Source organism: Eschscholzia californica, unplaced genomic scaffold, assembly GCF_041429995.1.
Source record: "Eschscholzia californica isolate CP2 unplaced genomic scaffold, dmEscCali1.0.p SCAF_3, whole genome shotgun sequence".
In the NCBI taxonomy this organism is placed as follows: domain Eukaryota; kingdom Viridiplantae; phylum Streptophyta; class Magnoliopsida; order Ranunculales; family Papaveraceae; genus Eschscholzia; species Eschscholzia californica.
In genome coordinates, this window is record NW_028238420.1 from 54,016,296 (window position 1) to 54,029,536 (window position 13,241).

At 35.2% G+C, this 13,241-nt stretch overlaps 1 protein-coding gene across 1 annotated transcript; it reads left to right on the forward strand.

The window, feature by feature from the left end:
* Positions 1-10,936: 10,936 nt before the first annotated feature.
* On the forward strand, positions 10,937-12,020 carry LOC147551897 (uncharacterized). The gene is made up of 3 exons (XM_086672545.1): positions 10,937-11,102; positions 11,192-11,381; positions 11,454-12,020. Exons 1-3 carry the CDS (start codon positions 10,956-10,958, stop codon positions 11,915-11,917), a joined length of 801 nt encoding a protein of 266 aa, XP_086528671.1. The 5' UTR covers positions 10,937-10,955; the 3' UTR covers positions 11,918-12,020.
* The last annotated feature ends 1,221 nt before the right edge of the window (positions 12,021-13,241 follow it).

The following is a 13,241-nucleotide window of genomic DNA, read 5'->3' on the forward strand; positions in this document are numbered from 1 at the left end:
TAGGACTAATGAACTGCAATAGGGAGCTCGAGGAGAAGTGGAGCTTAGTCAGGAGCACCATTGGAAGCGAAGAAGAGGTAGGATCCTACGAATCTTACCTGGAGCACGGGTATTCCCCGTTTCACCATTATATATATATATATATATATATATATATATATATATATATATATATATATATAGTCATTTTTCTTATAGTTCTCTAGTTCAATTTATGATATGATATGATATGATATGTATCTATGTGGTGTACTCTATGTTATGGATGTTTCTCTTTTCAAAACAAATCGGTTTTTCTGAAGAAAAAAAATAATCACATGGAGGCGGAATCGCTTGATCTGTGTGATCGTTTTGTGTGAATTGTAAACACGTGGTGGCGGAATCGCTTGAGCTGCGTGTATAACATGGAGGCGGAATCGCTTGATCTGTGTTATGTGTATTGATTGTTTGACGCTGGGCATTGGTTGGTCCCCTTGTTTATATTTCTGTTATGGATTAGCCATGAATTCATGTTAAGGGTTACACTCGGTGCGTGTGGCCAGCCGTTTGGTAACGACCATTCTTGTTTACCCAGAATGGGGTCCGAGAGAGATTGGGAGTTGGGTATTCCGACCCTTGGAGTGATTAGGGGACTGACCAGTGCCATGTTTGTTTATTTATTCTGCTAAGCCACTGGTGAGTGTGGTTTGAATTCTGTAATGTCTTGTGTTTGATACTTACAATGTTTCACCGAACCGAAAGAGGGTGTTTACCCAAGTTTTCTTAATAAGAAAATACTTAATCCCTGAAAGTGGAAACTTGTAAAAGCTTGGCTTTAAACAGGGTTTACCTTACCTTGAGACACAAGAACGCTCTTCTCCTTCGGTTGATGGGACTTGTTAGGAGGGCTCTGTTCTTGTAGCTTTGGGAGCCTATCAGATCATTTAATATTATTATATGTTCATGCATATGTTTGGGTATTCTTCGAATGGTCAATGAGTTACCTTGCGAGGAAGCGTCAGATTTGGCCGGAGATAGGACGCGCCTCAAGACGAGATAATTGTATCGCCGTGGGTATATGGCTCTACTAAGCAACGATACTCTTATAGTCGTCTGGGTAAGTCATGACATATTCTAAGCGTATCATTGTTTGGGTGAGATTTACTATTCGATGCGTATTGAGATCACAAGTCAGCCCGATGGGCGATGATGACGAAGGGAGAGTTACAAAAGCTCTTACCGGGGTATTACGTGGATCCATGTGTACACTGCAGTAGTCAAACGTTCGATAAGGCGCCGCCTGCCTACGCACTAACAAAGGCCGAACGGTTCTTCCTAGCCGAATAGTAGGTGACCCCGACTGAGGGCGTATTCAGTCGTGATCTTGGTAAGCTAGAAGAATTATCTTGCTATATTGCTTTGCTTCGTGTGCATATTGATATCTCTGTATATATATTTGTATATATGTAACACTTATAACTATTAAGGTATTAAAATGTTGATATGTGTGGTGCGGGTAGGATGTCTAGGTATCCTACTGAGCTGACCTTCGGGTTATCTCATTCCTATTTGTTGTTGTTCAGTTGCAGGTATTGGTGACCCGGAGTGACATAGTTTACTTCGACGGCTCACATTATGTAAGATTATAATTTCTATTATATTTTCAACATAATCACAACGTTAATATTATATATGTATTATCTAGAATAATTAGGATCGTTCTCTCACTTGTTTGCGGTTGTACACATGTAAATAATATGCACATTATCACTTTTTATTTGATGCTATTGTTATTTAGAAGTTTGTGAGATATGTATGAATGTTTGACAGGTTTTTCAGGTTTGATATGTTCAATTTATAGAGGAGACTCTGTCCAAATTCAGTCTCTTCTGTGAACTATTTATAAACATTAATTCAAGTTGTTTTTCTCTTTATGAAAACTATTTTTGGGTTACATATTTTCCGAGCATATTTTCAAAAGGTTTAAACTATATTTGATTTTCCGCTGTGTTTGTTCTTGATTTGTAACCCGTGATGAGAGTTTTGGCTTGGGTTTATATTTGAAACTGGTTTGAATTAGTATTAGACCGAGTTTTTTTTATAAACTGCCGGGCAAACCGTGATTCGGAACACGGGGCGTCACATACAAACTGTCATTGATAAAAAAACCCGTCAAATATATTGTGATCATGATATTTTGTGGTGGTATTGTTAAAGATAATAACAATATGAATGTGCAGATCTATTCAAGGCAATAAATGACGAGGGTTGACAATGTAAGAAAATTAATCAGAGGAAAGCTATACATACATTTCACTGTGGAGTTTAGTGACTCCTTGACTCCGAAGCACTGCAAGGGGCCAGAGACTGTTCTTGCTAGGACAGTAACTTAAATAACAGACATGGAGTTGGACAAATGGAAGAAAACAATAATGCATGATGTGAACATCAAGGAATAGATGATCCTTCTGTGTCAAGTTCAAGTTCAATAGGCATATGAAGCGGATGAAGATATGCATGTCGGTGTCAATATGGTCCAATGTGCCAGTAGGAAGTTTAATAAATTGATTTCGAAATTTTTTTTTGTCGATTGCTTACTTTAATTGATTTCAAATGTTTAGCTCATGGTTGTCTCCATAAATGTTTGAAATTGTAAGTTTCATTTTTTTAAACATTAAAAAAATTGTCGGGCACAGGATACACACACACACACACACACACACACACAAACACACACACACACACACACACACACACACACACACACACACACACACATATATATATATATATATATATATCTATTATATATAGCACAATGGTGTTTTTTGAGTTCGACCGTCGATTTATCTATGAAATATTCGCATCCGTCAGATATTCATCGAGAATATTATAGTCTAACGATTAAAATTGATTTTCAACCCCACAAAATCGTAACTTTTCTCCCACGTTTTCATTCAAAAAGAAAATACATATGGTTATTTCATAACTTCCTTAGATATTTATTGATTTTCTCCCATTATTCTCTCCTGTACGGTTATTTTCTTTCTAAATTAAATATCAAACTGTTAGTATTTGTATTGAAACAAACTCACCCACTTTTCACGTATAGAAAACAACCTCCCACTTCTCTCTCCTCCCACTAACTACTCAAATTCAAATCTCTATCACGTATATAAGAATTTCTCGCCATTTATTCTGTACTACTGTTTTTTTCTAACCTCTCTCTATTAAATGAAAATGAATGTAACTACTTCATTTTTCTATTATTCTTCGTTGTTTTAATAATTTTTGTTGTGAGTTTCTTCTTTGTTCTAACAAATAGTTATGCTTTTTATTTTCAGGTTTAACATATCGCTCTCAGGAGTACAGAGTGGTGGCTCACAGTTTATGGATACAATCGAGAGTGGTAAAGTCTAGACTTTCAAAATTTTATGGATTCAAGTTGATTTTGTGTTTTAATCGATCGGGGTTGAGTTCATATTGTTTTCTATTGTTCTGTCTCTCTTTCCATTGCCAAAATATATATATTTTTGTTTTGCTTTACATTTATTTGTGGTCAAAATTTTATGGATTCAAGTTGATTTTGTGTTTTAATCGATCGGGGTTGAGTTCATATTGTTTTCTATTTTTCTGTCTCTCTTTCCATTGCCAAAATATATATATTTTTGTTTTGCTTTACATTTATTTGTGGTCAAAATTTTATGGATTCAAGTTGATTTTGTGTTTTAATTGATCGGGGTTGAGTTCATATTGTTTTCTATTGTTCTGTCTCTCTTTTCATTGCCAAAATATATATTTTTGTTTTGCTTTACATTTATTTGTTGTCTAAGTCTGGGGAGAAGTCTCTTTATTTTTTTTAATTGAATTTGGTCTTTCCTTTTACCGATTTTTTATTAGTTTTGACCTTCTTCACTTTTGTAGAGAATGGACTCAAATAAGCCTTGAGGGATAACAAAATTTGTAGAGAAGAATTTGATCTTCGATATAACTTTCTTCAAGTTAAAGATCTAAAAGATGTGAGATTCAAAGAGCAAGGCAGTTTCATTGAAGATAGAGAACAAGAGAGGGAGGGACGGATTGGGGTTGCCGAAAGAGATCAATAGAAAAAAAGTCATTATGAGGATGTCTCTTTAATGTTCATTAATTTTTCTTTCTAGAATTCTGTCTTAAAGTTTCTATTGAACTTTAGTTCTTTTTCATGAGAATAGTTCGTTATTTTTGTATTTATGGAGTTTTTGGGCTTTTGTTTTTCTTTTCTCTTTCAACTTAGATGAGTCATTAAGTCATAAATTAAGTAAAGATCTTAAGTACATTTAGCATTTCCCTTATCTAATAAGCGGTTTACATAAGGTGTTTTTTTATTTAGAGAAAAAGTCTCCAACATTTTTAATATGCCTGAAGTAATTTTTTTTTATGAAATCTAGAGTTTTTTTGTTGAAAGGAATCCAGCTGCTTATACGTTCTAATAACTAGGTGTCCACCGCGTCCTACGGACGCGGTAGATCCCTTTTGGCTAACGCCTTCATGTACAAACTAAACTAAAATATTGACCTTCCTACTCATCGATTGTGTTGAGTATGTCTTAGTGGTGCGTACATATTGGGGTCATGCATAACCTAGACATGTATGTGTCGCGATACATACATGTCTAGGTTATGCATGACCCCAATATAGAAGAACCAGTAATACATACTCAACACAATCGATGAGTAGGAAGGTCAATATTTTAGTTTAGTTTGTACATGAAGGCGTTAGTCAAAAGAGATCTACCGCGTCCGTAGGACGCGGTGGACACCTAGTATATATATATAAAACAATGAAAGCAGAACAAATAAGAACGGATGGAAAATTCCAACAAAGATGGCCATTTTTTTCCAGGGTGTTTGATTTTTACACTTATTAAGTGATTTTCACTTAATAAGTGCGGGTCGGCAATTTTAGGCCGTTTGTTTTTTCACTTAATAAGTGAATATTACTTGTAAGTGAGACCAAAGTAAGTGCAAAAAAGTAAGCTTCAAGTTGGAGCTTACTTTTTTGCACTTACTTTCTAAGTGCTAAGAAAGACATTTTCATCATCTCCGAATATAATAATTACCAATATAAGTATGGCTAAAATTAAAATATTAAACATATGATAAGTAAAAAAATCTCTTTTGTGACTTTAGCGATGACTCGTTTTCTTCTTCAATCATCCTTCACCTAAGCTTTTCTCCTAAATCTTTTTCACATTTCTTCCTTCATCAATCACGGAACCACCCAAACTCCATCATGGAACTTAAGTTAGTTCTCCTTCATAATTTTTAATTATTTGAGGTTAATATTTTCAACACAAAGTATTCATAAACCGTAATTCTCTTGTATCCAAACTCGCGAGCATAATGAATTAGTATGAAATGCTAATATGTAAATACTTTAAGGTCAAAATAGATAATTTCTCATTTTTATAACATATAGAATTAATATAAAAATAAAAATCAAACACTTAGAAGTGATAGAAAACAAACGCTATAGTACTTACAAGTGATATCACTTACTAAGTGATTATCATTTTTTTTTTTTGTTGAACAAGTGATTATCACTTAGTAAGTGGTAACACTTATAAGTGCTAAAAAATCAAACACTCCAGTTGGCAATTTTTTTTATTTTATTTGGCAAAAAGACAATTGTGCCAATGTTTTTTTTTTTGAATTGTTCAGCGTGACTCGAATCTTTGACCTAAGGTGGAACTTTTACCACTCCGACCAAATGTTGTTGGCAATTGTCCCAATGTTGTGTTAAATTTAAATGTTTAATCACTAAATAGCTTCAAATAAAGCAAAGAAGTGAATGGCGCTTGTCAGCATTCTCTCCCTGTTTTGCAGATTAGTTTTTGCAGATTAGTGAAGGGCGAAGTTGGCAACTTTATTGGCGAATCAATGGAGCAACAAACATTTTTTAATTTTTGGCAGATTAGTGAATGGCGCTTGTCAGCATTCTCTCCTTGTTTCCTTGTAGCAAAACACAATTTCAAGTCAAGTTATATTGATATGACTGACAACATGCCTAGGGTTATTAGTTTACTAAACTTGCCAAAAGTTTAGGTTACCATATTTGTAGGTACTTGACTATCTTTCTACAGTGAAAAGAGTGGGAGTCCATTAATGGAGCACTCAATTAAGGATGGGAGTTTGTAGGGGTTATAATATCCTATTCTCTCTTAAATTAGGTATATAAATCAAGAAGTTAGCTCCTTCACTCTTCTTTTACATTTTCAGTTTCAGAGTTGCAACTTGCAAGTAATAATTTTGATTAGACAGTAGTCTTTTTCCCAATTAAATTGTCCCATCATCTTTCTACCAAATTACTTCCCTCTCACGGGAGATCACCTTAAATAACCTTTTAGCATATCTTTCACATAGCTACTATAAGTCCAAATAAAAAAGATAAGGCCCAAACTTATGGGGGATTACCTTCTAGCATATCTTTCACATATTCTTGTCCGGATTATATTGTTAAGGTGCCTCGGCGATTAGTCGAGAATAAAAAAATTGTGTTAGATTTGAAGCCCAAAATTCCAAACTTAATAAAAATAGATAAAAAGTCAAACTTTTTTAATATTTATTTATTTTCGTACAAATACGTGTATGCAGGGGCGAGCCCACATAGGGGCCCGTGGGGGCGCGTGCCCCCACGACCCTAATGTGACTCGTATGTTTTAAGTTACACTTGTCATTATATTATGTATCTACGGTTCCACGTTTTCAACAGAATTCTTCTCTAGCTCAAGTGGTGAAATGTTTGGATTACATTGTGGAGGTCTTGGGTTCGACCCACACACAACACATTTTTTTTCTTGAATTTCCACTACTTACATTTTTTTCGTAGAATGTCTACTATTTACATTAGTTGAAAGTATTGTTTGGTTTAAAATGACTGCTTATTGAAAATACTTTATAAAGTGCATGTTTGGTCTAAAATTGATTCTTATGAATTCAACTAATTTCATTTTGGCCTCCTCAAAGAGACCAACTTAATAACACGACTTCGTAGAGATGATGAATTTTCTAAATAACTCCCTTAATTTTGTCTTGGGTTCGACCCACACACAACACATTTTTTTCTTGAATTTCCACTACTTACATTTTTTTCGTAGAATGTCTACTATTTACATTAGTTGAAAGTATTGTTTGGTTTAAAATGACTGCTTATTGAAAATACTTTATAAAGTGCATGTTTGGTCTAAAATTGATTCTTATGAATTCAACTAATTCCATTTTGGCCTCCTCAAAGAGACCAATTTAATAACACGACTTCGTAGAGATGATGAATTTTCTAAATAACTCCCTTAATTTTGATTCTGTCTGATTTTCTAGTGACTTGTATTTTGGACTTCAAGATTGTTTTTTTACACGTTTGTTATAGTAAACATGTTATTAGAAAGAAAAGTTTATCTTTATTTTTTTTCCATTACGATCACTTGCTCTTCATCATCTCCACCATCGTTTTCGTAATCTTCACCACTATCTCTTCATCCCTTCCTTTGTTTTTTATTTTAATATTTTTTGGGAATGCAGTTGGGGGGAAGATCCCAAACCATATTGATGAGAAAATTATTTCTTGTTGTACATCAAAATTACTATGGAATATCTAAACTATAAATAAAATTTTGTTGAAATTTTGTTTTTTGATTCTAGCCTGATCGTATACTATGGAATTCTTTCACTAATTATAACAAAAAAAGTGCCCCCACTCATAAAATTTTCTGGCCTCGCCACTGCGTGTATGTAACACTAATGTGTTGATTGTTTAGTGAATATGTTGATATGCGTATGAATAATTTTGTTTTGTACGCAATACCAATCAAATTCTGTGAAGTTCAACAATAAAATGTGTAGAGTTATCTACGTTTTGTTTGATGCAATAAGATAATAATGTCATGCAAAAATGATTTATTTGATAAGGTAATAATATCATGCAAAAATGATTTATTTGGTGAATTCTGAAAAATAGTATATGCAAAAATGATTTGTTTATAGTGTGTTTGGTTACAGGATTCCTACCAAAAGTCGTGGTGATTTATCAATTTTTTATTTTCGATAAATGTAGTTGGTAAATTAAAAAAGGATAGAAAAGAGAAAAAAATATTTTATGAGAAACGAAAATAAATTGATAAGCATAACATCGAAGAGGTATAAGATATCGAAAAAAAAAAACAATAAGAATAAGGGTAGTTTTGTACTTTTAAGTACAAAAAAGGGGTACCCCTAATATCCAATTAAAAAAGGAGTACCCCTAATTTAACATTAGAGATGAGGGGGTATCGCTAAGTATCCCATTTTAAGCTTAAATATAGACGACATTGAGTCAATTTTTGAAGCTAGACTCATGATTAACTTCTGTTGAAAAAGTGGTTTTTTAAGCCCAAGACAGACGGGCATGAGTTGTAGGATAGAAGCTATTCCAGAGATGCCAACCCCAAGTAGGGGTGGGAATCGGGCGGGTTCGGGCGGGTTCGGGCTCATAAATGTCGGGCACGGGCGGGTTCGGGCGGGGTAGTAAGCTACCCAATCGGGATATCGGGCGGGTTCGGGCGGGTAAACATGAGCCTCTTTGAAGCCCGCGGCCCGACTATGCCCGAGTGCCCGATCGGGCTCTAACGGGCTCGGGCGGGCGGGTTACGGGTTTTTTCAAGAAAAAATAATATAAAAAAACTTAATTAAAAATATCATTATTGTTTGCAATTCATTCACGACTCAATAACTTATATCCAATTAAAAATATCATTCTAAATTTCCTAAAGTTCATTTACATAAGACAAAAAATACATCAAAATAGATTTACACAAAAAATATACATAAACATAGAAATTATCGGGCGGTCTCTCGGGCGGGCTTATCGGGTGGTCTCTCGGGCGGGTTTATCGGGCAAAGAGCTCTGCCCGAGTCCCGCCCGCGTCCGCCCGAAATTTCGGGTCGGGTAAGCCCGAGTCGGGCTCTCTTCGGACTGCGGGCTGCCTCGGATCGGGCGGTTAGGGCCGGATTTCGGATTTTCGGACCGTTTTCCCAGCCCTAACCCCAAGTACGTAAGCTTTCCGGCCGATCCGTCAAAATTAAACTCGGCAGCCGTCCTGTTTCCACCAGCTATTAGCCTGTATATCTAATGACATCACTCTCTCTCTATATATATATATATATCTATTTTCTCATGGTAAGATCTTTCTTGAAATTAATGCTTTTTGTGATGATTACTGCATCGGGCAGTTCTAGCTAACACTGTATTTGATGGGCCTGCCCAGTACCCACAGGCTTACAACAATTTTGGGTTGATTCTTTTTTGATCTCTCATTTGTCACTAATTGGCTATTTAATTGTCTATGGCAGTTGGCTTTGTCTCGGACATTTAGCTCTGATCATTCAATTGTTTTTGAAATTCTTTGGAACCCTACTATTTTTTTTCTCAATAAGCGTAGGGAGCCCGCCATATTGGGACTCCCTCCAACCCGTCTACCCTATTTGGGTTAAAAGACAAACACAATTCTAGAGGGAGAAAGTGGTTTAGTATTTGTCTTCTAACTCAAATGGGGAAGACGGGTTGGAGGGAGTCCGAATTTGGCGGGCTTTCTGTTTTTTTTTTTTGTTGAAACCCCCATTTTTTAGTAATTTATTAGTTTTGCTCTTTTGACATATTTGTATTGTTTTCGCTCTTTTTCAGTATTTTTTCCTTCGGGTCTGATTTGTTAATAAGAAAATAGAAAACTTGATTTGTAACAGGAAAATCAGTTTTCAGTTGTTTGGTTGGTCCGAAAAAGTGTGAAACCGATCTCTTATGAGTGAAAAATTTCGACTTTATTTTACCCCAAAAAAGTGGGAAAACTTATTTTCCACCCTCTCCCAAAAACGAACTCTCTTCTGTTCCCGTATTTCTCTCTCAAACTGACGTCTCTTCATCTCCTCCGTCCACCCACCACTACTAACACCATAGGTCAACCACCACCAACAGAACACGTCCTTCAACATCATTTCTCTTCTTATCTATCTCTCTCGATTCTTCTCCTACTCTTCTCCCTCTTCCCACCCTTTATTCCTATCTTATTCGTCAGATTCTAAGGTAAAGAGAATAGAGGAACGTTTCTTCTCTTTATCCAACACAAAATGTACAAAGCAACACACGATTTAAATTTGTAAAAGTTAGCATTAACATTTGGTTACACCAAATCCAAGATTTTTGACCTTTAACTGTGTAATTCCCTTTAAATGGATCCAAAAATGGGAAAGAAAAGGGAGATTTTGACATACACCCCCACTATTATACTGGTATTTGGACTACACCTCTGTTTTTTTTTTTTTACTTTTGATTTACACCCCCACGTGGACGGAAACCGTCAACTCGGAATTAAGTTGAGTGTGTGCGAATCACGCACGCCAACTATGACGATTTTGCCCCTTTCAGTCGAACAAATACCTTCTTTAGATTAAATCTAACCGTTGGAAATTAACCCTAATTTCGATTTGTTCTATCAAAACCTTTTCGCCATCAAAAAATTAGTTGCATTAGGAGATCAGACGCCCTAGTTCTGAATTTGAAGGTACGGGGATTTCTTCATCTTCAAATATCCTAGAGTTGTTCATCTTTTTGATATTTGCTCTAACCAAAGACTCCAAAGTCTCAGTCTTTTTACCATAAGAAGAGTTAATGGAGAAGGGAGGTGCAAAGATCATTTTCGGCATCTTTCAAAGTTTTGTCATAAGTCACACATGTGGTTGACACGCGAATCACTTAACTGATATTTAACAGAAAACTCGAAGATGAGGGTCAACGTCATACATATTTTTATTTTTGGGGTATAGTCCTCACATCGCTAAATAACTGGGGATCGATTACTAAATAACAAAAAAAATATAACATGTGTTTTTAACTTGTCTTACACACTTCTTGTGTATATAATCTGTCCAACTAGTAGAGCTCTTGTTTCTTTGAACAAAGAGGATTGAAAAATGGGTAGTTCAGAAGAAATGATATTTCAAATGGTCCATGATTACATTGAAATGTCATCAACTCTTTCACCATCACTGGTTACCTCCTCTACTTCCTCTCAAGTTTCACCTCTCTTTCACCAAAACTCATCTTTCATCACATTGAAGGTTTGTTTTCAACAAATAGATCTTATTGGCTTTTATTTTTGGGTATTGTTAATTTATTGTTATAATCATTCTCAAGTGGATAATTTCAGGAGACTCTTGGAAGTATCAAGGATGTTGAAAGTGTGATTCTTGAGAAAGTCTTGAAGTATATGATAAACATGAAGAAATTTGATTACAATAGTACTCTCAAGAAAAGCCTAGTGATGAATTTGAAAAAACAAGGTTATGATGCTTCTCTTTGCAAAACTTCATGGGTTACATCATTTAAATGTCAAGGAGGTCTGTGTTCTCCACCTTCTCTCACCTTCTCTCTCTCTCTCTGTTTTTAAAATGGGGTTTTTGTGTTTGCAGATAACTATGAATTCATAGATGTAATGGTGGAAGATGATGATGATGGTAAAATGGGTAGGTTGATAATAGACATAGATTTCAAGTCACAATTTGAGTTAGCTAGACCAACAACAACCTACACAGAACTCTTAAATATTCTCCCAAGCATTTACATTGGAAATGAAGAAAAACTAGGAAAAATAATCTCTATCTTATGTTCAGCTGCTAAAAGATCACTTAAAGAAAATGGTCTTCATATTCCTCCATGGAGATCCATCACTTACATGAACTCAAAATGGCTCTCATGTCACTATCAAAAAATTCCACTGGAAACAAATTGTGATCATGAAAAGAGTGAATGGGTACCCCCAGTTGAAAAGAGTGAATGGGTACCCCCAGTTGTAAAGCAAAGAGGGAAGGGTTTAGTTGGTGTCAGGTCTGGGTTGAGTAGCCAATTCTCTGAAATGAGGATAAACTGTTGCTGAAGCCAAAGTTCTCTATTTTTCTCTTGGAGAGAAAGAAAGTGGGTTTAGATAGAGAGTTTGGTCTTTTTTGGGTGGTCTTTATGGATATAACTCTTACTCGGGAAATTTTAAATGCACTCATCATTTTTGGTATATACACTCCTAAGGTAATTTTTGTTGAAGTCAGAGAAGAAACGAGTGTGGCAGGTAAAAATGTTTTTTTTTTTACTTGTATCTTTTTTTAACATGGGACCGTCTACGATACAGGGCCGGTCCAACCATTTGTGAGGCCCAAAGCCAAGTAAAAGATGGGGGCTCTTTTTGTATATGTAAAAAATGAAATTTATTAATGTTACTTTAGATGGAGTTCGAACTTTGACCTTCACGTTACAAACTAAGCGCCTGCCCACTGAGCTATAACAGGAGCCTTGTTTAAATTTTAGTTGTAGAGTTATTAATTCAAAATAGTGCCTATAAGACTCTAGAGTGGAGGCCCTCAGGCTGGTTGGGGCCCAAACCAGCCGCTTTGGCTGCTTTGGGCCTAGGCCGCCCCTGCTACGATACTGTTTCTTTCTCTCTGGATTTTCAATCTGAAGACTGATAAAAGATTAAACCTACAAAAATCCATTAATCAATCAACAAAAATCCATTAATCAATCAAAGATTAAACACCATGAGGGAAACAAAAAAAATATAGATAAGGTTTAAGGTCTTCAAGCTTAAGGAAATTAAAAATCCATTAATTTTTAAGTTTGAGGTCTCTAGGTTTTGTTGAGATGAAATCCTAGATGGGGTGATGAATTAACCAACCCAAGATTTGAGAACGGAGAAGCCTAGATGATGGAGTCGAGTTTTGTGAGATTTCAGGATGAAAAAATCCTCGACAATGTACCTCGGACTGGTCAGTCCGAAGGCAGGCAGGCACCTACAAAAATTTTGAGAGGCGCCTTTCGACGCTCTCACTGAAAATACAACTATTCAAACATTAAGATCTTTTCTATATTTTTTTTCTTCGAAAAATTCACTTTAAACCCAAATAACTATTCTAAATATTTGTATTGGAGTCTGTATTACTTCATTAGTTTTAAATTTATTAACTGATTACTTTATTTAAATTTGATAATCTAAAGGGGATGAGTTTTAGGTTCAAAATCATAGGTTCAACGGGTCTAGAGTCCAAAGATAATACGAAATAGAAAATTAATCTGTTACGAGCAACTTACATGTCTATCCTCTCTTTTTTCTACTACTTCCTAACCTATTCCGAGTTAAAACAAAATCACGCAAAATTAGAAGATACAAACATTCTTTTTTAATTTAATAAAAATAATTGCTCAATAGAAGT